The sequence below is a fragment of the Thunnus albacares genome, chromosome 22, assembly GCF_914725855.1.
Source record: "Thunnus albacares chromosome 22, fThuAlb1.1, whole genome shotgun sequence".
Lineage (NCBI taxonomy): Eukaryota > Metazoa > Chordata > Actinopteri > Scombriformes > Scombridae > Thunnus > Thunnus albacares.
In genome coordinates, this window is record NC_058127.1 from 13,792,007 (window position 1) to 13,816,534 (window position 24,528).

A 24,528-nucleotide genomic window follows, 5' to 3' on the forward strand; every position below is an offset into this window, starting at 1 on the left:
TCTTGCTATTGGCAGTGCACATTTCGCCCATGATGGTATTTATTGATTTGCAACAAGGAGAACTATTTGCCAACAGGGTCAGTGTCTCTCCGCTGTTGTCTATCATGCTTCATTCCATTACTTTAAAATGCTTTTGATGTATTCAAAACAAGTTTTCTTCTTTGCTTTGTATTAAAGCTCTTGAGTATGTGAGAAGACGGAGAGATGAGTGGGGCTGTAAAAAATGTATGTAAGCATCTGAGAGAGATGCTTATTTTCATCTGTAAGTCTCTAAAAATCCCAGTTGATATATTAGCCTGAGACCTTATGCATCTGCAGGCCTGATATTCTTCTTTTATACCATCATAACTTAAAAAGCATTAGTGCGAGAGGCTGAACTTAAGGTTCAGCCGACAGACACTCTTCATCAGATTCAGAGAAATGCTCTTGCTGCTGTCCGCGAAACACTGAGAGTGAGAGGTGGTGGTGGTGTGTGTGCGTGTGTGTGTGTGTGTGTGTGTGTGTGTGTGTGTGGTGGGGGGTGGGGGGGATATATGGTTCAGCGTTCCCCCCCCTCACAAGAACAGCACAGTAATCAATTCCGTTTAGTACAAATCCAATGCACTTAAACTTCCAGCGCGAATAACCAGAGGCTGCAGAGCAGAGGTACATTTATCGATAAAGCAATTCATTCAAACCCCTCCTCCTCTTCCTCCTCCTCCTCCTCCTCCTCCTGCTGCTGCTGATCCCCCCCATCCTTACAGGTAACGCGTTACACGTTACTTATACATTAAAAAGGACCGTTTCTCTACTTTGGGAGCAGAAGGATGCTTATTTTATCATTAAAGTTGAATAATCGCATAGGCAAGTGGAAATGGAGAAAGAGAATAGGAATAACTTTTAAGTGGATAATTCAACTTGACTACGTTTTACTGGGTGAAAGGTGAAAGACTCGTTACTTTGTTGGTCTGATGACACCACACCGCTGCTGCTGACTTCGCGGTCCAGCGCGATTTTAATAGGGGACTGGGTGAGCACCAGTCTTGTCTACCGGAGAGGAGAGAGAGAGAGAGAGAGAGAAAGAGCATCCACATCTCCACTGTCTCCTCCGTCAAATCAGACAGTCACAGTCAGAGCAAAGCCGGAACTTAATTTCACCTTCAACGTAAAAGCGTAACTTCTGGAGCATATAGCAAGGTGAGTAACCGGTAAAAAGATGCGTTTAATGATACAGAGGTGAATGTTTTTGTATGTTTATGACGGGGAATATTTTTGCTGATGATACTTTACTTTTACGTCCAAGCTTTTCGCATGCGTAAAAACGCTCCTTTATTTTAATTTATTTTGAAAAGACTTTCCGGTAGTCTCGCTTTTATTGTAGTTAGCTTCACACTCCACTCTCCATCTCTCAGAGCTCGGTCAGCTCGCAGAGACAACAGGATGCCAAGGGGAGCACTCCGACAAGCGGCGTCCGTCTTACCGTCTCCCGGCGTCGTCTCTCGGCCACAGCAGCGACTCTGATGGGCGTTTTTACTTTCCCTTTACCGTCCACGACGCTTGGATATTTTCGGAAGCCACGAAATGAAGCGAATGAATGTGAGCAACAAGAAAAAGTGTCCTTGTTGTTGTGCCTGTCTCCAGCATCACTAGTAGTCCAAGTCCTCTCTGGTGTGGATGCGGTGCCTCGGTGATTGTAGTTGTCTGTTTTCAGAGGATTTTGTGTAGAGTTCAGTAGTGGACTACCCAACTTTTCCCCCCCGCTGTTTTTGTTGTCTTTTTCGAGGTTTTCCGTCTTTGAAACAAAGATTTCAGGATAGACCAACTCCGGAAAACCAGCGACTTGACCATCTGCTCCCGGCGGAATAACCATTCTTAGCGGTTATTCGCCTTTACAAGCATCTTCTCTGGGGTGGGAATACGACTGATGCTTGCCTTGCTCGTCTATTCCAGTTTTGTATCGTCTCGTTCTGTTTGTCTTGTTTGTCCCCACAGTGGCATGAAAATTCATGAATGCGTCCAAGGACATGTATACAAATTACGCATGCACCATGACGGTAGTAGGCTGTGCGTAATCTCCTATTATTACATCCCCACTACATGAATGCAATAACAATAACACCTTCAATCTCATTCCTGTGTTTGGACAAGGTTTGGCAGATTCATCCTAACTTGACTGATGTGTGTGCGTGTGTGCGCGTGTGTGTGTATGTAGCATTGGGCGTTATGAGTATGGCAAGGTTGCCTATTGTCACGCTTAAACCTGGAATAAAATACAAAACTACATCTATTTTATATCATTTTAATTCAAAGCTAATTTCAAAGTGATATCTTAAGAAAAATAACCAGAGGAGCATTGTTATTAGCAAATGAAAAAGCTATTTAGATGCCTTTGCCACAATTAACGCCCCATGTGTGTGGATGGATCAGGGCAATCTGCGCGCAAACATGCACGTCTGTCCATGTGCCTGCGTGTGAGCCCCTGGCCGCGCTAACATACATGCCCCTTCTCTCTCTCTATCTGTGTGTGTGTGTGTGTGTACACAGCCACGCTGGAAGTCGCCCCCCATGTGGCCGTCGGGAGTGGGGAGCAGGCAGCCCTGCCCGCGGGAATCAGCGCTGCGCAGGGCGGCCATCAGTGGCAACATCCTCGCCCTGCCGCCGCACCATGTCCCCACCGGCCGCAGCGTCCGGGTCTACATCTGTGCCAACCCAGACGGTAAGCGTGACCCCCCCCCCCCCCCCATCCCCCTTCCCAAGCACACACACACACATCAAGCCTGCACCCTCTCAAATGACACAAGACATGGCTTTATTGCTGTGACTCATTACAGACTTTCAGGAGGTTTGTGTTAGATTTGCAGTGAAAATGAATGTCTAATGGTGCATATAAGAATGTAATTGAATTCTTAAAAAAATGGTGTTAAGTGAAATTCACCTACAAGTTCTGTTAAAATCATTTCAAGCATATTGAAGTACAAGGTTAATGCATCTGGATGTGATATTTTATTTTTAATTCTTTCTAAGCTTGTGATCTTTTGCAGTGTAGACTGAGTGTCAAGTCTATTTTGGAAGATAGCAGGACTCTCAGATTAAGGTGTAGTCTGTTCTCAAGGCATTAAGCTGTTAAGGATCCCTTTAACCTGGTGGACCTTAAATTAGGTTACATCAGGCCACATGACAACTTGACAAAAAACAAATCGGTGCAAGATCCATCCCGATAACACAACAAAACAACAGATTGCTTTCGACACAGAGTGCATGGTGTGAGCAGAGTGCAAGACAGTTGGGTCGTGAGGGAGACACCCAGTTGCAGCTCTGTATTTGAATATGCCCTCTGGGCAAGGGGGTAAAAATAGGCATGGTAAAACTGGAGTAAACAAGGCAAGGGAAGTAGAGTAGGCTATGAGATAGAGAGAGAGAGAGAGGGAGAGGGAGACAGAGACGGAGGGCATGCCAGGATTAAAAAAAGGGAGGTTGCTTTTGTCGATACATCACTGTCATTTCTTTGCCCTCACTGAGCAAATTGCTATGGATCAAATAAAAAGAAAAAAGAAAAAAAAAAAAAAAATGAACCGACCTAAGATTATTGCACTGTTATGGCCCGCACCAGACGGTGAAAAAGACAAAAAGTCTGGCATTGTTTAGCCACCTGTGGCTGCCTCAGTCATTCAAACCATCCCGTCACAGCACGAATTTAACGCTCCAATCTACACGTGGATGGAAAAACGACAAGGGGAGGGGGGGGGGGGTTATTCCAAGTAGTTCTTTTCACACCGTCGGCACAAACGGAAAGACAGACACGCATCTCAGCCTGAGCTGTGAAAAGAGCTTATTATGAACTGCTGTTTCCAGTGAAGCGAGATGCTGGTATCCAGCGTCACATCTGAATAATGAAGCCATACAGGTGCACTCTGTCGCACTTCAAACGGCGCACAGCTAAATCACCCCACAAGTTCACTTTCGTTTTTGGCATTTGTTTTGATCTGAGTTTTGGAGTTTTCTCTCTTTCACTCCAGTTGCATTTGTATAGCTTTCAAACAAATTCAGATTGTTCTCATATATTTTCATATCTTTTCTTGCCTATGTGACAAATCCACCCTGCTGGTACTACAGCATATGCATATAAAACAAAACAAAACAGTTATTTATAAATGTGACCCAGGTCTGCCCTCAGTCGTGCTGCAGCACCTGTTTCTCCACGTTCACCAGAGGGAGCTATCCATGCACTTTTTTAAACGGCATTCGCCTTACTGTATAACATGGTCAGATCAGACAGGCAATCAATAACAGTCAAATTCATCAAATCACATGTGGACAGTGTTTCACTAAGATAACTTCTCTTGGCTTCAGCAGCACCATTCTGCAATTTCCCCTTATATATATTTGTGGTTATAGGACACCATAAGCATCATTACACTGTATACTAGTGTTGCTTGTGATCCAAAAGCTGGCTTGTATCTGCAACTCAGGGCTCGGAAATTGAATGAATAACTCTCAAACTCTTTCCCAACATTCACTGTTCAGGTTCCACTGAGCACATATTCACCAATTTCTGTCAAATCTAAAAAAAGTGGAAGCAATGAATGAAGCAGAATGAGTTGCTGCAGGCCACACAAGATCACCAATGCTTTGACAAACTCCCCTACCCGGATAACAATTCAATAAATACATGTTGCGAATAACAGTGTAATGTCACCATTTGTGACACTGTGCTCTTGAAGGGTGAATAATGCTATCTTTAGTGATAATCACACCACCATAACAGTATAACTGCACTTTTTTTTTTTATTGTGTCTGTGCGACTGAGGGAACTCTCTGCTTTGATCTACAGCAAAGTAGAGTTTTATATGCTCTCTGGTTATAGTGCTGGCTCTGCTGAATATACTGACCCTAATGCCCTTAATCAAAAGCCACAGACAACTGCGCCACAGTCCCCGCTGCGCCGCCGTGTTTGTTTGTGTCGTCAATATAAGGGGCATGACACACAATTTCAACAATAATTCAAAAGTGCATTTCTTCTCTGAGATGGGTTTGATAGAAGAGAGTGGATTGAGATGTCAGCTCGGCATGCGGATACTGCAAAAGAGGACTCACTCCACAATTCAGTGATATAGAGTGTATTAAGGTATTCTAAAGTGTTTGCCAAAATGTAAGCCAAACAACTAATTTGAGTGGATTTACATCCTCCTTCCATGATGTTAATGAATCACTCAAGTTCTTGGCTTAGGTGGATGAATCTGTGTGTGTGTGTGTGTGTGTGTGTGTGTGTGTGTGGCCGCAGCTGATCAATTAAAAACCCAGCTATCTGTTCTTGCCAGTAGCCTGACGGCGGCAACAAACCAGAGAAAAGCCTAACATGATTTATTTTTGTGTATTTGTGCGCATTATGCAGCCTGTCTCATCTGTCAATATGGGAGTGCGCGTGTGTACGTGTGAGTTCATGGAGATCCGTATAAGCATATCAAGACAACTCCATTACCTTGTTTTAGTCACCTCGGGGGCTCTGGCGTCGGTTGTGTGTTACAGGCAGCTATTTGTATGCAAGCTATCGCTTAAGCTGTTTAAAGTTGATAAAGGCGCGAAGCCTTAGGGATGTGATGCATAAAATCATCTACCCTTCCAACGCACCACCGTCAAAGCTATAGCATGTGACCACAAGAGACCACTAATCACATCACACTTCACCACACACTTATTCCCATTGTTCTTATTTATTCTGTTGATGTTTTTTCCCCAGTTCGTGTTGTAGGTTTTCAGCTCAGATTTCCATTGTTTCGATGGACTCTTTCCTCAAAAATCTCTCTTTTGTCATCCACTTTTTTGAGTCTGGTGAAAGAGAACAAAGGAGAGAGTGGGAGGACAGAGGGAGAGATGACAGGTGGAGAGACTGAAGGGTGGTTTTTGTTTAATGAATTGGCTCTCGGGGGCCGGGGAGTGCCAGATTTTTGGACGAGCCCGTCCTCATTCTGCGGTATGTGAAGTTTATGACGCGTGCTAGTGAGCTTATTTCTCCCCTCTTGTGTTGTCCTCTTCCTCCTTGTCTCCGCTCTTCTCCTGGAGGGAACGAGGAAGCCTTCTCTGACTAGTTTGACAGCAGCTTTTAGTGACCTCTCGTTCTCTCTCTCTGTCTCTCTCTCTCTCCGAGTTTTCCAGAGTGCTGTGGAGCAATTCTGCACCCGCAGGACGTCGTTCTGACAAATTCAGCAGTTGCCCTTGCACGCTCGTCCAACTCCCTGGGTGTTCAAACCGTTTGATGGAACAAAAATGCAAAACTATTTCACCAGGGAACGATGGCGATGATAGCAAGCAGCCTGCTAGATACACCTGAGTGAATACACATACTGATTAGCCACTTGTGACCAACATACAGTAATTAACCTCTAGAAAACAAGTGTGGTTTGCAAATGGATTAACTAATGGGAATTTTATTTTATTAGCACATCATGAGCCCTGCTGAGACAGAGTTCGGGTGCTTAATACTGATAATTGAGATTGAGAATGAACACTTAAACACCAGTAATGTTTCATTCAATTTATTCTTCAAAGATGTATTAATTTCAGGAGCTTCTCAATGTCGATATAATGTGATGTTAAGATTCAAATCTGTCCAAACACCAGATTTCTCTTTAGTTTTGGGTGTTAAGTTGTCACTCTATTACTTGTGTTATATTTGTACATCTGTGTATCCATTTTGCTTCCAGTAATGCAGGGATTTATGGACTTACTGGGAGAAGTTTATTTTTTCCAAACTATAATCCATTTTCAGATCACACTTAATTGTAAAAACTTGAGTAACTGCACTGAAGACATTCAAATAAATTTCCCAAAACTAAGTAGCTATTTGACTTCAACAATTATATTAATATTTAACACGTCTCTCACACTTTAATTCTTCTTGAAATTTAACACTAATTCTCTTCATTTTCTAGATCTTCTATGTCATGGACACTGACAGAAATGAAATATTGCGTACAGAGGATGTATCATCTTAAAAGTGACAGTTTCCATGATTAAAAACTAGAGTGACTAAATAAAATGAAATGATATGGCTATGAGGTTCCTAGTGGGGCTTTATGAAATAGATGCTATAAACAGTGTAACTGAGAAAGTAAATGAGATTGATGGACTAAATATCTCTCCTAAAACTGCATATGATTACATATAAAAAGGAGCCTCAACGCCTTCCAAACTTGCTTATGTTATGAAAATAAGCAAAAACACCTTACCTCCTCATCCATGAACATGAAGCCTTATAATAACTCATGTAACTGCCTGACCAAACTAATGATGAAACTGGTCTGACCGTGGTGAGAGATTTGAATATAAACCCTTGTAAAGTACAAGATAACAAGCACACAGCGTCAATTGGTTACCTATTATATAGAGCAGAGCAGCTTCCTTGTTCTTGAAAATAAGTCATCATGGCTTATGGTAATTGAGATTTCAAATGCACAGCGAGTTTGTAAATGTAAATATGCCACTAGTGGCTTTTGAGGCAACAGCTGCCAGCACAGATGTTACACAATGAACTTACAGTACATTTTTACGTTGTGTACACCAACACCGGTTGTGTGTGCAACTGCCGTTATGGTTATTCAATCAAACGCAAATTAGTTAGAGAGACAGGGAATTCCCCTATTACTTCCATCCAGTCCCATATGAACATCTTTTACGGTACGTTGCAGTTTTCCTGCAGTGCTTAACTTCCAGTATGGGTGGTGGCACAATAACCTCCAGAGGCGTCTGACGTGGATTTCTTTCTCTCAGATTCAGTGGTATTCAAATAACCTGTAGGTCTCCATGTGCTCAGGAAATGTAGGAACATCTGGCCTTTATGGATGGCTGATTTACACAGCCGCAATTTGCCTTCAGCATCTTCCAGGTCATTCAATATTGATTTGCTCACTGACTGCGCGTTTGCATCATCGCAGGTCCAGATCTGCACATTAGAGGGTTTGTGAAGGACACTGAATTACATGAACTTAGGTTTTGAGTACAAGCCCTGTGTATCCTCAGTGAGAAACGTTTAGGTTCGATCTTGGTCTTGTGTGGTCTGTTTTGATGCAATGCGGCGATACATGACAAGAGAAGTGACAGAGGGGGTAACTCTGAAGCTGAGGAGCTAGGGGTGCAATTAAAAAGCATTTTCATTGTCAATTGATCTGTTGATTATTTTTGCAAATAATCAGTTAATCTTTTAGATTGTAAAATGCTGGAAAATCCAAGATGATGTCGGCAGTCTGTAACCCAAAGATATTCAATTTACAATATATAAAACTGAGAAAAATGACAGATCTTTATATTTGAGAAGAACTATAGATCTCTTTTTACTTGATAAATGACTGAAATGATGAATTCACTGGCGATAAACCAACCAACCAATCAATTAATCTACAAATCATTTAATCACTTATTTTAACTAATAACATCCTGACTTATAAAATATGTCTTTCTTTATGGATTGTAGTTACAAGTGGCATCTATACATGACATTCTTTTGTATCTTTGTTTTAGATTTAAAATAAGAGTGATGCATGTCCCTTCCTTTAAGAGTCAGTTCACCATAATTGCAGGGGTCACAAGCCCCCCCAAACCTGAAAGAGACATTGATCTAAATGACAAACAATTTCTAAAGAAGTGGACAAATTATTTTTATTTGGTGGAGTTTAATGCGACTGCTTCCTGTCTCACCTGCAAGGAGAAAGCTGCACAGGTTTTGAGATATAGGACTCAAAAATATCTGCTTCCACACAAAATCAGTGGTGACTAGAATTCTGTTTGTGCTGCTCAAAACATCGACACATTCTTAGTGTGTAGTGTGCATTATCCAGTGCAACAGCAATATCGGAGCCCATAGGACTATCTGTCTGACGACAATTTAGCCTCTGGGGGCAACGGCCAATATTTCAGGGGTTCCGGTGTAGCCAGCGGATATGCGGATAACAGATATCTGGGCCAAGACTTCCTCTCGTGTGCGCCAGTCATTGTTTGTTGTCCAGACGAAATATCAGCTAATCTCTATAAACAAATATATATATATGTGTGTGTGTGTGTATATGTAAAAGCTAATAAAAAGCTAAATCATCATCAAATGATAGCCGATGGGTTCTGAGATTTCATTTCAGCCAATGCGTTCCGTCGATTTTGCTTTCCATACGGACAGTTTACCTGCATGCGAACCAAAGCCTGCACAAACGTGGTTGGTCAATACTACTCGGACTACAAACGGAAACCAGAGCGTTTCTGGTACCAAAATCCTGTTGCCTACATATCCTGCATTCATGTGCAGATATCTGTCTATAGAGATTAGCGTAACAGAGACACTGTTTCTAAAATTGCTGCTAAATTTTTAAAAACGCTGTCAGCACCACAAAACAAATTCCATTTACCTCCATTGTATTGGTTGGATCTCCAAGGTGGATACCTCAAAACATGATGAACCAACCCTTTTAGCACCTCAGATACCTCACACATACACACCATAGCATCCATTTCAATATGGATGACCACTGTGTCACAGTGTTGTTCTATTTGCTAAGACACTTGTCTTGTGGACTCTCTCTCTCTGTTTTAATCAGAGATCTCTAAGTAGTTGTGCATACCAAGTGGCTCTGGAGTGTCAGTTGGTGTAGCTTGATGAGAGCAGAGTGATTGCTTTGTCAGAGCCTTGTTGATGAGACTCTGAGAGGGCAGCTGCAGAATGACCGCTGTCTAGAGGAATGAAGGACCAGCTGAAGCAATGTCAGTATAACTAACTTAATAGTGCAGTAATGGTTTAGCTTTTTGGCTTGTTAGCCATTGATACTGCAGTAGAGCTGAGACAACTAGTCGATATCCGAGTCATTTATCAAGCAAAAATACCAAACAATCCCTAGTTGCAGCTTTTCAAATGTGAGGATTTGCTGCTTTAGTGTGTTTTATATTGTGGTAAATTGAATATCTTGGACAAAAAGCAATATGAAGACGTCATCTTGGAATCTGGCAACTTCTGATGGGCGTTTTTCACTATTTTCACCAATTAAAGACTAAGCACTTAATGGGAAGAAGAGCCAGGAACATTTAGCTATATTTCTCTGTTCAATTGTCTGCCCATAAGTTCCCTAAAGGTCAAGGAGAGGAGCAGAGAAAAGAAAAGGAAGTAAGGGGAGAAGGAAAAAATAGAGAGCTGACAGGACATATCTCAAAAGGAAAGATAGATTGGTCGGCACTATTGAAATAAAAAGATTAGAAAATTGGAAGGAGGGACACAGAGACACACACAGAGAAACAGGGCGAATGTAACATCCAGTCTTTGTTCCTTTGCATGTGGGTGTGTACACAACAGAAACACATACGTCAGGCTGCCATAACTCATCATCATCCCACAAAAAAAGAGAGAGAAGGAAAAAATAAAGAGAGAGAGAGAGATAGAAAGAGAGAGAGGCGTCTTGCCGTTATCAGCACAATACAAACAACAACACAGTTTAGTCTGTCAGGTCACATCGAGACACAGTACAGCATGATGCATATTTGGATTCCTTTCTACCTTGCAACACTTCCCAAAACAAGTTTAATCTAAATTCCATAAAAGCTGCTATTTTTGCAGATAATATGCCACCTGTGTCACTGAAAGATATCCTACATTTATTGTACTGTAATATATCACTGATGGAACGAGATGAGAGCTCCACTGATGCAGCAACTGCCATTTATTTCATTTGCATACTATTATAGCCGTTCGGTTTTGATATGACATTTTGCTCCGGTAGCTGTGGGCGGATACATGTACGGTCACGGCCCAAAGCCTTACTAAATATAGATGAGGGAAAGATACGTCAGACTAAATTTGCGGGCTCCTCTACTCACGCCGCGTATGACACGGTTAGCGGCTGAGGGGCTGTTCACGCGCCGTCCGTCCACCGTGTGTGTGCTTTGTGCGCGCATATGTGTGCATGTGCAACCCAGCTACTTTGGTCACACGGTCCTCTCTGTTGGGCATGTTCTGTTTTTAACAATCCATCCACACCCTTCAGAGAAAGCGAGGGGAGAAAGAGACTGGGTCTGTCCAAATAAATTACAGTAACCATTTGGAAGACAGTGAAAAAGAGAGGAGAGGAAGAAAGAAAGTGGGACACAACAACAAGCCATGGGCATTCACTCTCTGACACTCCGACTGTCCAATATGATCACTGCCTTTGTAATGCTGCATAATCCCACATTCTTCAACAGTGTGTGTCAGTACTGGCTCTTCTAGATAAATGAGTGTGAAAAGGGGGGGCTTATTTAAAAATTACACATGTACACATGTACAGTACCAGTCAAAAGTTTGCACACACCTTCACATTCCCTTGAATAAGAAAATGTGTCTAAACTTGACTGGTACTGTACATTGATCTGGTGCTGACATTATTACTGGCATGAATAATATTAGAGTTGAAATGATTAGTCGATCAACAGAAAATTGATTTCATAGACAGTACATAAACATGGATGTAGTGAGGTGTGATGTCACCCACTAGTTGGCATTGGAGCCAGTTTGAAGCCCAGAGTTGCTCCTTATGTTCACCACCACGCTACCTCGGACTGAAGCTAATGCTAGCTCACCGGGAACACTTGGGCTAATGCTAGCTACTTTAGCTAAATTGTGCAAACAAGGAAGGTATAAGACGTAATCAAGTAACATTAAACTTGCTGAAATATTGTGACAATAGTCCGCCTCGTTGCGAGTCCAGAAGCTGGGAAGAGCAGCAGGTGGGAGTAAATCACAGCTGTCAATCAACACCCACACAGCAGACATTGAAAGCTACTATAAGTCTTCAAATTTTATTAGCAGAGCAATAATTTCCAAAGTGATCACCAGTGAACTTATTAGAGGTGCCTCTGCATTAGCTTCAGCCTCAAGCCGAGATGGCTGACGCTTGTTTCAGACCCTTTTGATAAAACATTTTTGAAAACATATGTGTAACTCATGTACATTGTTTTTCTTGCGTCATTCTTATTTGGTGACGTTTGGTCTCATGACTTTTGTTTACTTTGTCAGTCTTTTGGTTTGTTAGCTTAGGGGAAGTTATTTTTGAATAACTCATCATTCACCTGCTGTCCCAGTTATCAGTTTTCTCCTCTGTTGAATCAATGTACAAAAAAAGTCAAACTGAGGTATGTTTTTCCTACCTTGATCTCTGCTGAAGATGTACAAAGGTCAAAACATGGTGTTTTTCTAAAGAAGTGGTTCAATATTTTCAGAAATACATGGCTGTCACATGGCTTTCTTTCTAGGATTTACAGTCATGAGGAAGATAGAGGCCACTCTCATGTCTGCTAGGCTAGCCTTAATAAATACCTACAGCACATAACTCCTCACAAATCCACAAGTTGTTGTTTGCTGGTATAAAGGGCTTCAAAAGGTGTCAGTAGGAGTATTTTTGAATTTTGGAGAGAGCAAGACTATCTGTTTCCCCCTGCTTCATCTTTATGCTAAGCTAGGCTAATCACCCCCAGACTCTAGCTCCATACTCACACATGAGAGTGGTATCAAGCTTCTCATCTAACCCTTGGAAAACAGTTAAATAGGAATATTTCCCAAGAAGTTGAGCTATTTTTTATTTTTTTTTTTAAATCTCTCCCCTTTATTGAACAAGCCATGTAACTAATAAGGCTCATACCAGAATTTCCACTTTGCTCTTATTCACATGAGGATTAGAAGCTTTTCTTTTTAGAATAGAATACTTTAATACGCACTCTTTCTTTTGTTTCCAGACACGGAGGCGGAGAGGAACGCACTGAAAGAGCACGTCTACCCCAAACTACGAGACTTCTGCAGGGAGAACTATGGTATTGAATTCCAGGTAACTGGCTCACTTCCTTGTTTTTCTCTGCCTTCATGTTCCCTTTGATTTTCCTTCCTGTCTTACCTTCCTCCTGCTCCAGAGACCTGTAACTTTCAGAGCAGTAGTTTGCCAGTACTGACTGTTAAGTGCCTCCAAACCTACATCATGGCTTACAGAGCCTCGAGGGGCCCCCCAGAGTCGCATGCCGAGGTCCCTATCCCTTTAAGCGGACAGAAGGCCAGCAGAGATAAGGCTTCCATCGGTGAAGGCTGAAACAAATCTAGCTGTGGATAAGACAGCATGATGCAAGGGCTTTTCCTTTGTTGTTGTCTGAGAATTGCCGCATTCTCCCTGTGGTGTCCAGTGATCAAGATCATTTGCATTGCAAATCAACACCAGTGTACATGGAAAGATTGCTATCAGAGGTTTGTTTGTTTAACAAATCCAGAAGAGCCCTCGAGTCAGGGGGAGATTTCTGCCATAGATTGTTCCTGGAAGGATGTGAGAGGAGGTTTGTTTCTGATGAGGGACTTGTGACCCCTGAATTGTTTCGTAGGATGTATTCAGTGGAGTGTTTGCAGCTAATTCTCATTTCATGCTTAGAATGATCATGAAGAGCTCAAAGCATATGCTAAATGTGTACAAGACTTAATGCAATTCATCTGTGTGCACAACGACCGTCCCGTCCGGTGTTTTATAGGGTTTGGTGTCGTTCAAATTGCAGCAGGTTTTTCTTATTGACTCTTGTCCTTAAAGAATCCTTTTTCTAATTCTTGACATATTATTTGAGTAAGAAAAGAAACTACAATTCATTCCACGCAAAGCCACATTTATTTTCAGCAGACCAAAGCTGCTATTAAGAGGCAAATGTTATGAACTGCATGATTCATTATTTTGTGGTTCTTTCCGGTTTAAAGGAATCAGAAAAACGTTAGAGTCCATCACAAATCAGTACACATGAATTAAAACATGCAAACAGAGTTCAAAATTTAGTACATGCATGTGTTAGAGTAGAAATCTTTCACTGCTCATGATGCTAATGGCAGTCGAAAGTATTGACTTTTTGGTTAAATTTGTCCTGTCCAGAGGGTTTTTTTTATAGGAGTGACTGATTGAAGGACTTTGAATGAGTTATGAAGGAGGTGTGAAGGGTCCTGCGTGATGAGTTATTTTATGTCAAAGAAAGGTCAAATAAAGAAAAAATATTCTCTGTCAAGTTGAATTCTCTCTGTATTACTCCAGTTTATTCTCCAGTTGGACTTGGGGGGTAATGTGCTATTACGGGGGGCATAAAAACACTACAGTATTGTACCATGCAGCAGAAAATGCTGTGTCATTTAGATTGCCACACTTGCATTACAGGATTCTTCCACTATGATTACACCGAATCACTACTGTCTTTTGTGAGGCTTTGCCACACCTGTAAATGCTAGCCTCTGCCCATCATAGTGAAGTGATTACAATTGTCAAACCTCAGTCATCATGTTAGTCATTTCCTTTTGCGAATCTACGTCGCCATGTTTTCATAAAGAGACAAAAGACATCCACGGTATTGCTGCAAAGCGATACACATGCCCACCAAAGGTATTCACAACAATTTTAACACCTGATCAACTGTGTGTCTTGCACCTACAGCCAGTAACTTTGCATTAATTAACATATAATACAGGCATCACTTACTACATAAAGTCAAAGGGTCAAAACTGCATTGACCAGACAATAAGATAGCAAACATCTCTAGAAGACTTGTGTGTGATAGGCAAGCGTGACATAATGCAAGAAGATCCAGGCAGAGATGTTTTGGCTCCTGAACCTGTGGCCACGTGTCTGTCTGGTGATTCAGCTCGCTGTGACGAAGCGTGAGCTGAAATGATTATGCAGAAGGCCTGGGAGTTAATACTATGACTCACTTACTCTGCTCTCCCTCCCCCTCATCCTCCTCCTGTATCCAAACCCCCCTCCATTCCTCATCCCATCCTCACCCACGCCATGGCACCTTGGCTAAAAACCACAGTTTACTGGGGCTTGATGATAATTTGCACCAGGACATGTGAGTTTATATTATGTGTGAAATCGAATACGATTTTAGCATCAACGTATGGTATCTTGTAGCACGAGTCGATTCCTTTTCTAGCCGCATTCATTTTTCGCTTTGATTTGTAATGTATGTGCGATCACCCCCCCCCCCCTCCTCCCCTCCTCACCTCCTCTTCCCCCTTCACTAACACGCTCTGTCTCTCACACACATCCGCTGGCACACACTGACACACATATGCCAAGCTGATGAAACTCAATTCTCCCCGGTCCCTCATCACTTGACTCAGTTTCCTTTCAGAACGCTCCCTTAAGAGGATGGAGAGGGATTGCAGGAGATGGAGAGAGGGATAGAGGGAGGAAGAGGGCGCGGAAATCCAGCCCAGGGGGCTGAGGGCCGCGTCCTCATTCAGTCAACGCGCAGCAGCAGCAGTTGGGGGGTGGTGGGGGGGGATCATGCACCGTGATCCCCTTTTACCATTTCTCCCCTCTTTCTCTCTTTGATCACTCATATATGCTCACCTTTTTTTTTTTAAATACAAATTGCACAAAACAGACACAGATGCGGAGTGGAAACAGAGGAGTGACGCCAGAGATACACACAGGATCAGGGTCAGATGAGGCTTCAGCCCGTCTGTTAACACACTAGATTTCTGTTGGTCTGTGTGTGTTTGTGAGGTTTGGCCTGCTTCAGTTGAAGCAAAACATCCAGTCCTGGACCATTTGGCGTCATTGATTAGACACTGATAAGGAGATTTTATGCTTCTGAGTTGAGTTTTTGGCCACTCAAATAGACTTATCCGCCATCTGATTATGTGTTGGGACTCTCTAGCAATGAGAGGAGATTAGTCTGAAATTAGTTCTGAAGAAAATGTAGTAGAGCTCTTCACGGGTCCACTTTATTCAGTCTAATCCAGGCTGTACTGCCACCAATCTTGGGACTGTGTGTCAATAAGTCTAATAGCCAAATGGATGTGAGCGTACTGTCTGTCAGCTTTGAACACATCTTGCGTCATCACAGGAGAAGAGAAAAGAAAGCAGGAGAGTGTGAAATGTGAAGTTGAAGGGAGGATGACATGTGTTGCTACTGCTTTCAACCCGCTTCTTAATTGATGCTGCGTCATGCTGCTGCCAGTGTTTTTGATCTATCAGGGTCTGTTTGGGTCGAGTCTAATTATCCTCCGGTCTATGCAAAGGAGGTCTGATTGTCCTGAGGATTAGGTGTGGGGTTTGTTTTTTTTTCTGAAAATCTAATTATTTATGTTGGGTTCAACATTGTATTCCACGAGTCCATCTTAAATTGGGTCCGGGTCCTGTGGAAACCTCTATTGTGTAGTAATTAAGCCCTAATCACGTTTACTTTTCAGAATTTGATAGCTTGTGATTAGAAACCAAAAAAAACACATTTCTTGCATTTTAATCAGATGAAATACACAATTTAATGAAAAATCTTAAAGTGTAATTCTCTTCTTTACAGCCAGGAAACATAACTATGCAGAGGGTATGGTTTGCAAGTGGGAACACAGCACAGTTCAGTAAGCTGGTTTCTGGTGATTCACTGGTGATAAGACATCCAAGCATCTATCACAGCTGGGATAAATATTGCTGAAAAGGTTTCTAGATCTATAGATTACATATTACATTTGTTTGAAAAGGCATCTCGATGATCAAGTAGCAGCTTCTTCAGGGTTTGCTGGACGTATTTCTTGTGAAAAACTGTACATTCATTACCCATACACTGTTATTGTGTTAGTGAGATGCCGCTGCAGTAATAGCAGCTGTTTTTTTCCCCACCTACAACTGGGATTAGTTTACAGATTCCCTCCTCAGGCCCTTTTTTTTTTTATCATGGTGCACATGCTAGAAAGTTGATTTCTTGTCCAATACTGCTCTAAAATCCTTGTTCCTGTAATTTTAACTCAACTTGAATTTCTTAGACTCATAAATCATTGTGTTACAGTACAATCACTTCCTCCCACATCCAGAAGTTAAACTGAATCTCGGGGCTACAGGAAGCAGCTCCGTTAATAATGTGGTAGGACCTCGCTTTGGTTGCTAAACTCACTGACCGTCTCTCTCTCTCTCACACTCACACACACACACACACACACACACACACACACACACAGTGCAATTATAATAAAAGTTTCCTGGCCACAGAGTCTGTCCAACGGCTGTCACTCAGACATCCTCCAGAACTCTCGATACAAGCGGCAAAACGGGAGACGAGATGAGGGACATTTCACGAAGATTAAAAAAAAAAGCCTATTCACGTAGTCTATTATGCTTGCATTTTTTAAAGGACGGGAAATATGGCTGTCAATTTGGCTTTGTCAAAAAAAAAAAAAAACCTGCTCTTAGAATATGTCACCCACTTAAAAATGTAAAAGCTAATAATTTTTTTAGCTGTGCTTGCCAGCGACTTTTTGTAGAAGTCAGTTCCTCTCACAAGCTGTTAAGTAACTTCTACTTTGCGACACAAATGAAACATATGAAAGAAAAATGGAACAAAAAGTATTTCTGCTTTCCCCGTTTTAATGATAGAAAGTCTCACGTCTGACTAGATTTCTGCTACGTCTTCGTTTTTTTAATGAAAAACTTCAAAAAAGGAGGAACAAGTCAAAGCATGAACCCTGTTTATTCGCTGCTCTTCCATCTGTTTACCTGGCCGCCATCATTATTTTATTCGTCTGTCATTCTTTTCTCAGTCTGTTTCTTTCACTCTTTGGCAGCGGGCCACCATCTCCATTCACCGCCCTGCTCTGAAACTGTTGTTTTCTCTGTTGAGTCTCTACAGAAACATATCAACATGCCAGCTGCCGCCACAGGAATGATGCAGACAATCAACAAAGATAATCAAAAATCAAATATGAAATAAATCTGAGCCTGCAGTTGCATCTGTATTTGTATAAACCATGGGAGAAGTATTGATTCTGTAAAGAGGATGTCTTATTACCTCCGGCGTGACTGTTATATTTCCACCACTTTCAGTTTATCTCCTGTCAGCAGGATATCTTAGAAAATAAGAACATATTTCTCTGAAAATTGATGGACAGATAGACCTGGAAGAAACATGTCTAGGGGTTGGTTGAAATCACAAGGAAATGTGTTTTCGTAGATAGTTATAAAACTGACAGAGACCTCATTATAAAGTGTGAGAGGACGTTTACAAGATTAAAAATAAATCAAAAATATAAGAGATATTAATGCATTTTAGTGCAATTAAATTGCGAGTGAGCTCATCGGCTAATGAAGAGCAATGTCGTGTGTCCAAATGATAAACTGCACACAATGTCCAATTAAAGAAATTAATGGATTTACAGCAAGTGGTTCACCAAGTGCTACCAATATATATATATACACACCATTAGAGTTAATGTGTATGTTGTCAGGTTTATGCAGTCTCTAAAACACAGATTGATCTGAAAATGCAAACACATTTTTTTGCTGATTTTTCCAGGCAGCTGAGAGATGAGAATATGCAGAAGAAGCTGCGTGGACACTTCGACTTCACTTACAATATTTCATTTATCAATTTATGAACACTAGCAGGTATCCTGACTGTGCTGTCGAGGTATAAAACTGAATTTCTCACAGGCATTTCTTTCACTTGTTGTACAGTCTCTGAACACCCCTGTAGAGGTTTGTGCTGGCAGTCGACTCTCAACAAAGTTTCAGAAATATCTGCAAATTTACACCCAAAAAAGCACCAAAATTATTCTCCATCTCTGGAGGTGTGCACCAGCTGGCCAGCTGAAATTGCTGCTTTGTTTACCGCCCATCAACATTCCTGCATCGGTCAACACAGTTGTGATTAGATTCTCCTTGCGGGTTTACTTATCGGTTCCAAGTCGTGTCTGCTCCCATTTAGCTCTTATGCGCCTCCATCTGGCATCTACGCCATTAAACCGACAAACATCAGCTCACATTAAAAACGCTGATCCCAAAGCCTTTAAAAAAAAAAAAACACACCAGCCAGTCATACAGTCACTATCAAGACCCCTCTACCGTGCAAAATGTATCTCCCTGAGTCGTTTTACTACAGGCCTGCTCTCTCCTCTGCTGGCGCCTCCATCATACTCACAACCCACGTGATCTCATTACTTCATGTCTTTGACTGGCTCTTAACCTTAACTTGCTATGGTTGAGCTGCAAAGTCTGAAAAACTGTGCCGTAATTACCCCGGTGTGCCAGTGCTTGACAGATATTTCGAAGGCATGTGTGGGGAAATTTCCTCTCAGCGCTCGCTATTGACAACCTGAAATATTAGAGATCTCTAACATAGAAGTCTAAATCTCTACTTAACTTCCCACCATGTGATCCGACTGTGGAAATCTCATATTTGGCCACAGGTTCGGTGCTAAAACCTGCACTTTCCTCCGGCAGCGTTCATCAAGCATTCTTAAAGATTTACTGCATGTTCTTAATAAAAAAAAAATGCCCTGCAGTTGAGAGCTTAAGATATATTTATGTGAGCACAGAGTCTATTTTTACTGTTGGTTTTTTTTTTTTTTGCCTCAGAGTCTTTCTGTTGGTGGGGTTTTTCCGCCTTTTCTTCGCCTGATTTCATGCCCTTTCTTCCTGGGCATCTTGGGCATAATCCCAAAGTCTAATAGTCTAACATTCAATAAATAAAAAAAAGGCTTCTCCTGCACTTGACCTGCCATGTGCAAACACCTTCCAAGGGCGTTAGAAAGCTGCTTAGCAGAAGCTGCTTCGGCTCTTACGTAAGCAAAGGCACCCCCCCCCCTCTACTATAGTTTAAGGGGAAGAGTGGGGGAGAGAGGGAAAGTAATCAAAAGGAGAGGAACAGCAAAGATAGAGTTGGCATGAAAGAAAAAGAGAGAAGGAGGAGGGTGAAAAGACACAAGGAAACTGAAACACATCCAGCCAAATCCATTCCCACAGGAGTCATCTCTTCATCTAAATATGCTTCTTTTAAGAAAAAAAAAAACCTTAACTAATCCCCTGTTTAAACATTTTTCCTCTTAACTTCATGTGTCCTTGCCTATTTTGGATAAACATTCCTCGACTTTCTGTTTGCTCTCCCCTTTTCTCCTTCATCTATCTTCCCATTCCTCCATCCTCCAGTGAAGCGCGGTGGGTGATGGGGCAAATTTAATCAGCATATTCTCCCCACACACACGCACGCAGCGAATAGATATGACTAATGTCTTCATTTAGCTTTTAATTACCGTGTATCCTCCCAATCACCTGCTGAAAGCTAGTAGAAACCCATCGTAATCGGGGGGGGCGCTCATCTCACTTCATTCTCTCCTCCCTCCGGTCGTTGTCAACACAGGTCTCCCACACATGTGGGAAGTTAGAAGTAGATTAGTGACACTGATACACGGTGACTGATGTGCCAAGCAATGAGTTTTCTACAATAGGCCGACATGAGGGATGCTTGTCGTGTACGCACTAGTGAGTGGGAGAGTTTCTTTGCAGAGCCGTCAGTGGTTGAGGATGACAGAAGGGGCTTGCAACCAATCAGTGTAGTTGTTACATCCACGTTGTTTGCAGTAGCACAGAAACAATTTGTCTGTCATCAGGAAATGTATCACAAGTTATTTGTTAAGCAATGATGTCAAACATTCTCTGATTTTCTATTTTTCTCAGTTCTGTATCATTTTAAATTCAATATTTTCATTTTGACTGTTGTCAGACAAAACAAGCAATTTGATGGTGTCACTTAGGGCTCAGGGGAAATATCAATACAAAAATAATCAGCTAGAGCTGCAACTAATGATTATGTTCATTATTGATTCATCTGTCAGTTGTTTTCTTGATTAATTGATTAGTTGTTTGGTCTATAAAATGTCCAAAAATGGTGAAAAATGTCAATCACTGTTTCTCAGAACCTAAGGCGACGTCCTCAAACGTCTTGTTTTGTCCCGACTAACAGTCCACAACCCAAATACATTCAGTTTACTGTCATAGAAGACTAAATAAACCAGAAGATAATCACATTTGAGAAGATGGAATCAGAAAAATGACTCAAAACGATTCATTGCTTATCAAAATAGTTGGCGATTAATTTTCTGTCTGTTGACTACTCGACTAATCTTTGCGGTTCTATAATCAATAGATTAAATAGAAGTTTCCAACAAGGTCGCTGGGATTCTCCAAAAGGTTGCAACATAAATCTGAGGGGCTGTGACAAGGTCAATGTCTGCTACACATCACTCAGACTTTCTTCTAATCTTTGCTTTTTTCCCCCCTATCTGGTTAATTAGAACTCTAATCAATGTATTGTGAATAATCACCAACCTGAAAAGAGGGGTCACAAGTAGACATAGTTTTGTTACGAGTAAGTCGCAAGCCAAAAAAGGAAGGGAACCTTTAATTAAAGGGGATTAATTGATCATGAAAACAGTTGTTAGTTAGGATATAGGAGGAAATATGCAGCTAGCTGACAGCTGTATCCCTCCACAGCGTCACAGCTGCTCACAGGTGCACAGCAATAATCAAGCAGATGAGCTGAGGTGGAGTTCCAGCCCTCCCGCTGCTCCTTCCAATAATGGCACCGACAAAATCTCTCCCAGACTGTCAAAGTGAAGTCCCCTCACTCTCAGTTTCAGTGCCGTCCGGTCGCGCGGGGCTGCCAGTCACCGCTGCTGTTCCCTGCCACACTGCAGATGTGTCAGTCATCGTGCGGGGCTAAACTCATTTGAGCTAGCTAGTCTGGTGAGCAGCAGAGCATGAAGGAAGACAGCAGCCCTCCCCGCTGAATCACTTTGGCTTCACCTCATCCCCCCCCCCCCCCCCCCCCCCCCGCTCCATCCTTTACCTTTTACTTCTCGCTCACCGCCAGCAGAGAGAAAGACTAGCAGAACTGATAAACTAAAAGAGAGGAGAGAGAAGAGGGAAAAAATTCACAATAACACTAATTATTTGGGGACTGAAACCTCAGTCTCCAAGCAGCAAAGGCCATCAGGTATTATGTATCTTATTGTAACCCTGATGTCAGACCCCAGCCAGCAGATTGAAAGCTACCGGAGACCCAGGAAAGCCGGTGGGAGGGCTTGTTGTTCTCTTAGAAGAGCCCGAGCCAGCAGCAGCAGCAGCACCATTCGGGCCTCACACACACACACTCAGGCGTTTCCTCACCCTCCTCTACTTTGGTGGGAGATTCCCACTGTGGCGTGTTTACAGTTGGAATTGTCTGAACTGCCAAAACTTGTGACATATTGGTTGAGGGAGACCCCCACTGTTGTGTGTGACTATGTGTGTTTATCACTCCTCCCTGCTGGTCTGCAACACTGAGGGTGTTGTAGTGGTTTTCAGCAAAACAGAAGCGTAGTGCTAGTAGTAATGGCATTAGTTCAACTGAGATTTTAGAATTTAAGCCCACTGATCGTCTTTTGAGTTCTTTTGCCTTTGTTGAATTATACTTTGTTCTATTTGTATAACCACCAAACTTTGGTCTTCCTTGAATTCTCTTCAGTACAGTTCTAGTAGGTTCACTATATGCATGAAAACTGACCACCAGATTTCATGCACAGTCCTGTATTTGGTTGTAAAGAAACAAATGAAAATATGTTTGAAGGTTTTGCAATTTGCAGGCTGTTTCGCAGGAGTTCGAGTGCTCCAGCAACCCTCTTCTTTTAAAAGAAAATCTATCATTTGCTTTTATAAGTGGAAGAGGATGGTTGAACTATTTTATTCTGTTCTAAACCAGAAGTATTTCAACAAAGGACAACAAGAATGTTTTCCATTTAGAGCTGCACACGTTTAATTTGTCTTTCTGCTCTTACACAAACACAGTAACACCACATTTTGCTAATGTCCTTGTGTTCAGGTGGTGGATCTGTACTGGGGCGTAGACCCAGAGGAGTGGGACAGTCCAGAGCTGCAGCGACTCAGAATGAAGCTCCTGGAGGAATGTCTAAAGACGTCGGCTGGACCCTGTTTTGTTGTGAGTACTTAATACTGCTTAGACTACAGTCACAGGTTAAAATGTAACACACTCTGTCTCATTATATGGCTCTGATATGACATTAAGACCGGATTGTTGCCAGGTTATATGCTTTTGAAGATCTAACAGCAGTGTGAGACTACATAACTTGCTGAAAATATGAACTTGATGATGTTAATTTCTGTATTAGAAAGAAAGCAACGGAAGTGAAACAACTTCATAAACGTGTCACTAGATGCTCCGTCATCTCTGCTGTAGTGGGATCAATGATAAAGTATCTTGGCCAAGCATATGGTGAAGTACTGAAAACCCATGAAAAGCTAAAATTACACTTGTATGAATGAGTTATGTGAAAACCTCTGCAAGGAGGGAGAGAGTGGCATGACGCGTAATTACGGCTGACATTTTAGTGATCTTTTTTAGATAATTTTAGGCTACATCACATAAAAAGGAAGGGAAAAAAAAAAAAAAAAGTCAGGCACGAGGAAGGGAAAAGACGACGGGAAGAGAAATGGATGGTGAATTATTCAAATGGAACAGATCCGTTTCCAGAGGTTGAAATTGAGGTGAGAGATCACAGGGAGAGGTAATGCATTATGGGTAGGACAGGAGCCCTGGTCTCCAGAGAGCATAATCCCCCCCGTATTTCCCTCTGCTCCATCTTCTCCCACCCTGCATGCTTTGCTTCCTTCTGCTTCTCTCTTACACAAGTTGTTGTTTTTTTTTCTCTCACACACACACAAACAAACAAGCGCACTTCACTGCAAAAATGTTGCATCTTTACGATTCATTTCCAGTTTATTTCCAGTGGAGTGGTACTCCCTTTTCACATGTTTCAAGGAAATTCTTCATACACGTGAAACTGCTTCGGAAACACGCGCCGGTTTTAAAAATAAAAAGATATTTTCTGACTGAACTCACTTGGAGTAGATTTATTATATGATATTTGGCATTCTGGCTTCTACCTCATCACTCCATTCACGTTCATGACAATAAGCTCAGCGCAGCAGATTTTGAGGGGTGAAGGTCATAAACTCAACCCCCCCAAACACACCATAAAGACCCTGACACCAGTATGGACTCCACTATTTGTGGACCCATTCAATAAAAGACCGTTAGATGCAGTTGAAACCATCAGGAAAAGTTGAATTAAGATTGTTTTGTGAAAATGAAAGCGTCATAATGCTCAAGCAACCAAACGACAACCAAATGAAATCAGCTCCATCACCATGACAAATTCATTTTCCAGTAAACGCCAGTGGTAATTCTACACATAGACAGCAGCTGCATAGATCTACAGAGAAGCAATAAAACAGCCAGCAGCATCAGGAGAGCAGAGCTCATGTCGGTTAGCATAAGCAGCAAGAACGTGTACTTACCTCGGCTGAAGTGAGGCGGTAACTGTCACAAGCGGTGACATCGTAGATAGGAAAACCCCATGTCCGATTTAAACTTGAAATAGCATCTCTGGCCCAGAGCGGATATGACAAACAGCTGACGAACACAGTCAGGAAAGCAGTAGCATCGGGTCCGCAGCCCAAACGTATTTGTTTCCTCCATAAAACCATCCTGAAGTAATCAAAGGGTTAACAGGTGAGCTTCTTTATAAAATGCTACAGCAGCAGCAGCAAAGTTTGCATTTGAGCAGTTTGGTAACAAGGCAAAAGAGGAAGCTGTGCACAAACATTTTAAATAGCCCGCCCTCTTACAAAGGGTGCGTTTGATATATGTTGCAGTGTGTAGAGGACGTCATGTGAGTGGTTTGACTGCTTGAACTACAATAGTTCATGT

The 24,528-nt window shown here is 42.0% G+C and overlaps 2 protein-coding genes across 3 annotated transcripts in view; one reads left to right on the forward strand and one right to left on the reverse strand.

The window, feature by feature from the left end:
• Positions 1-24,490, reverse strand: part of LOC122973373 — a 121,713-nt gene extending 97,223 nt beyond the window's left edge. The window contains exon 1 of the mRNA XM_044340825.1: positions 24,117-24,490. The gene's annotated coding sequence lies outside the window, so the exon portion shown is untranslated. The remainder of the gene's footprint in view (positions 1-24,116) is intronic.
• The window catches only part of LOC122973371 (NACHT and WD repeat domain-containing protein 2), a 45,236-nt gene continuing 22,100 nt past the window's right edge, over positions 1,393-24,528 (forward strand). The window contains exons 1-4 of one of the 2 annotated variants that reach the window (XM_044340820.1): positions 1,393-1,575; positions 2,524-2,695; positions 12,715-12,803; positions 22,621-22,737. In XM_044340820.1, the coding sequence (XP_044196755.1) occupies positions 1,561-1,575; positions 2,524-2,695; positions 12,715-12,803; positions 22,621-22,737 (393 nt within the window). In that variant the 5' untranslated portion in view covers positions 1,393-1,560. The other variant, XM_044340821.1, reaches the window with a different exon arrangement.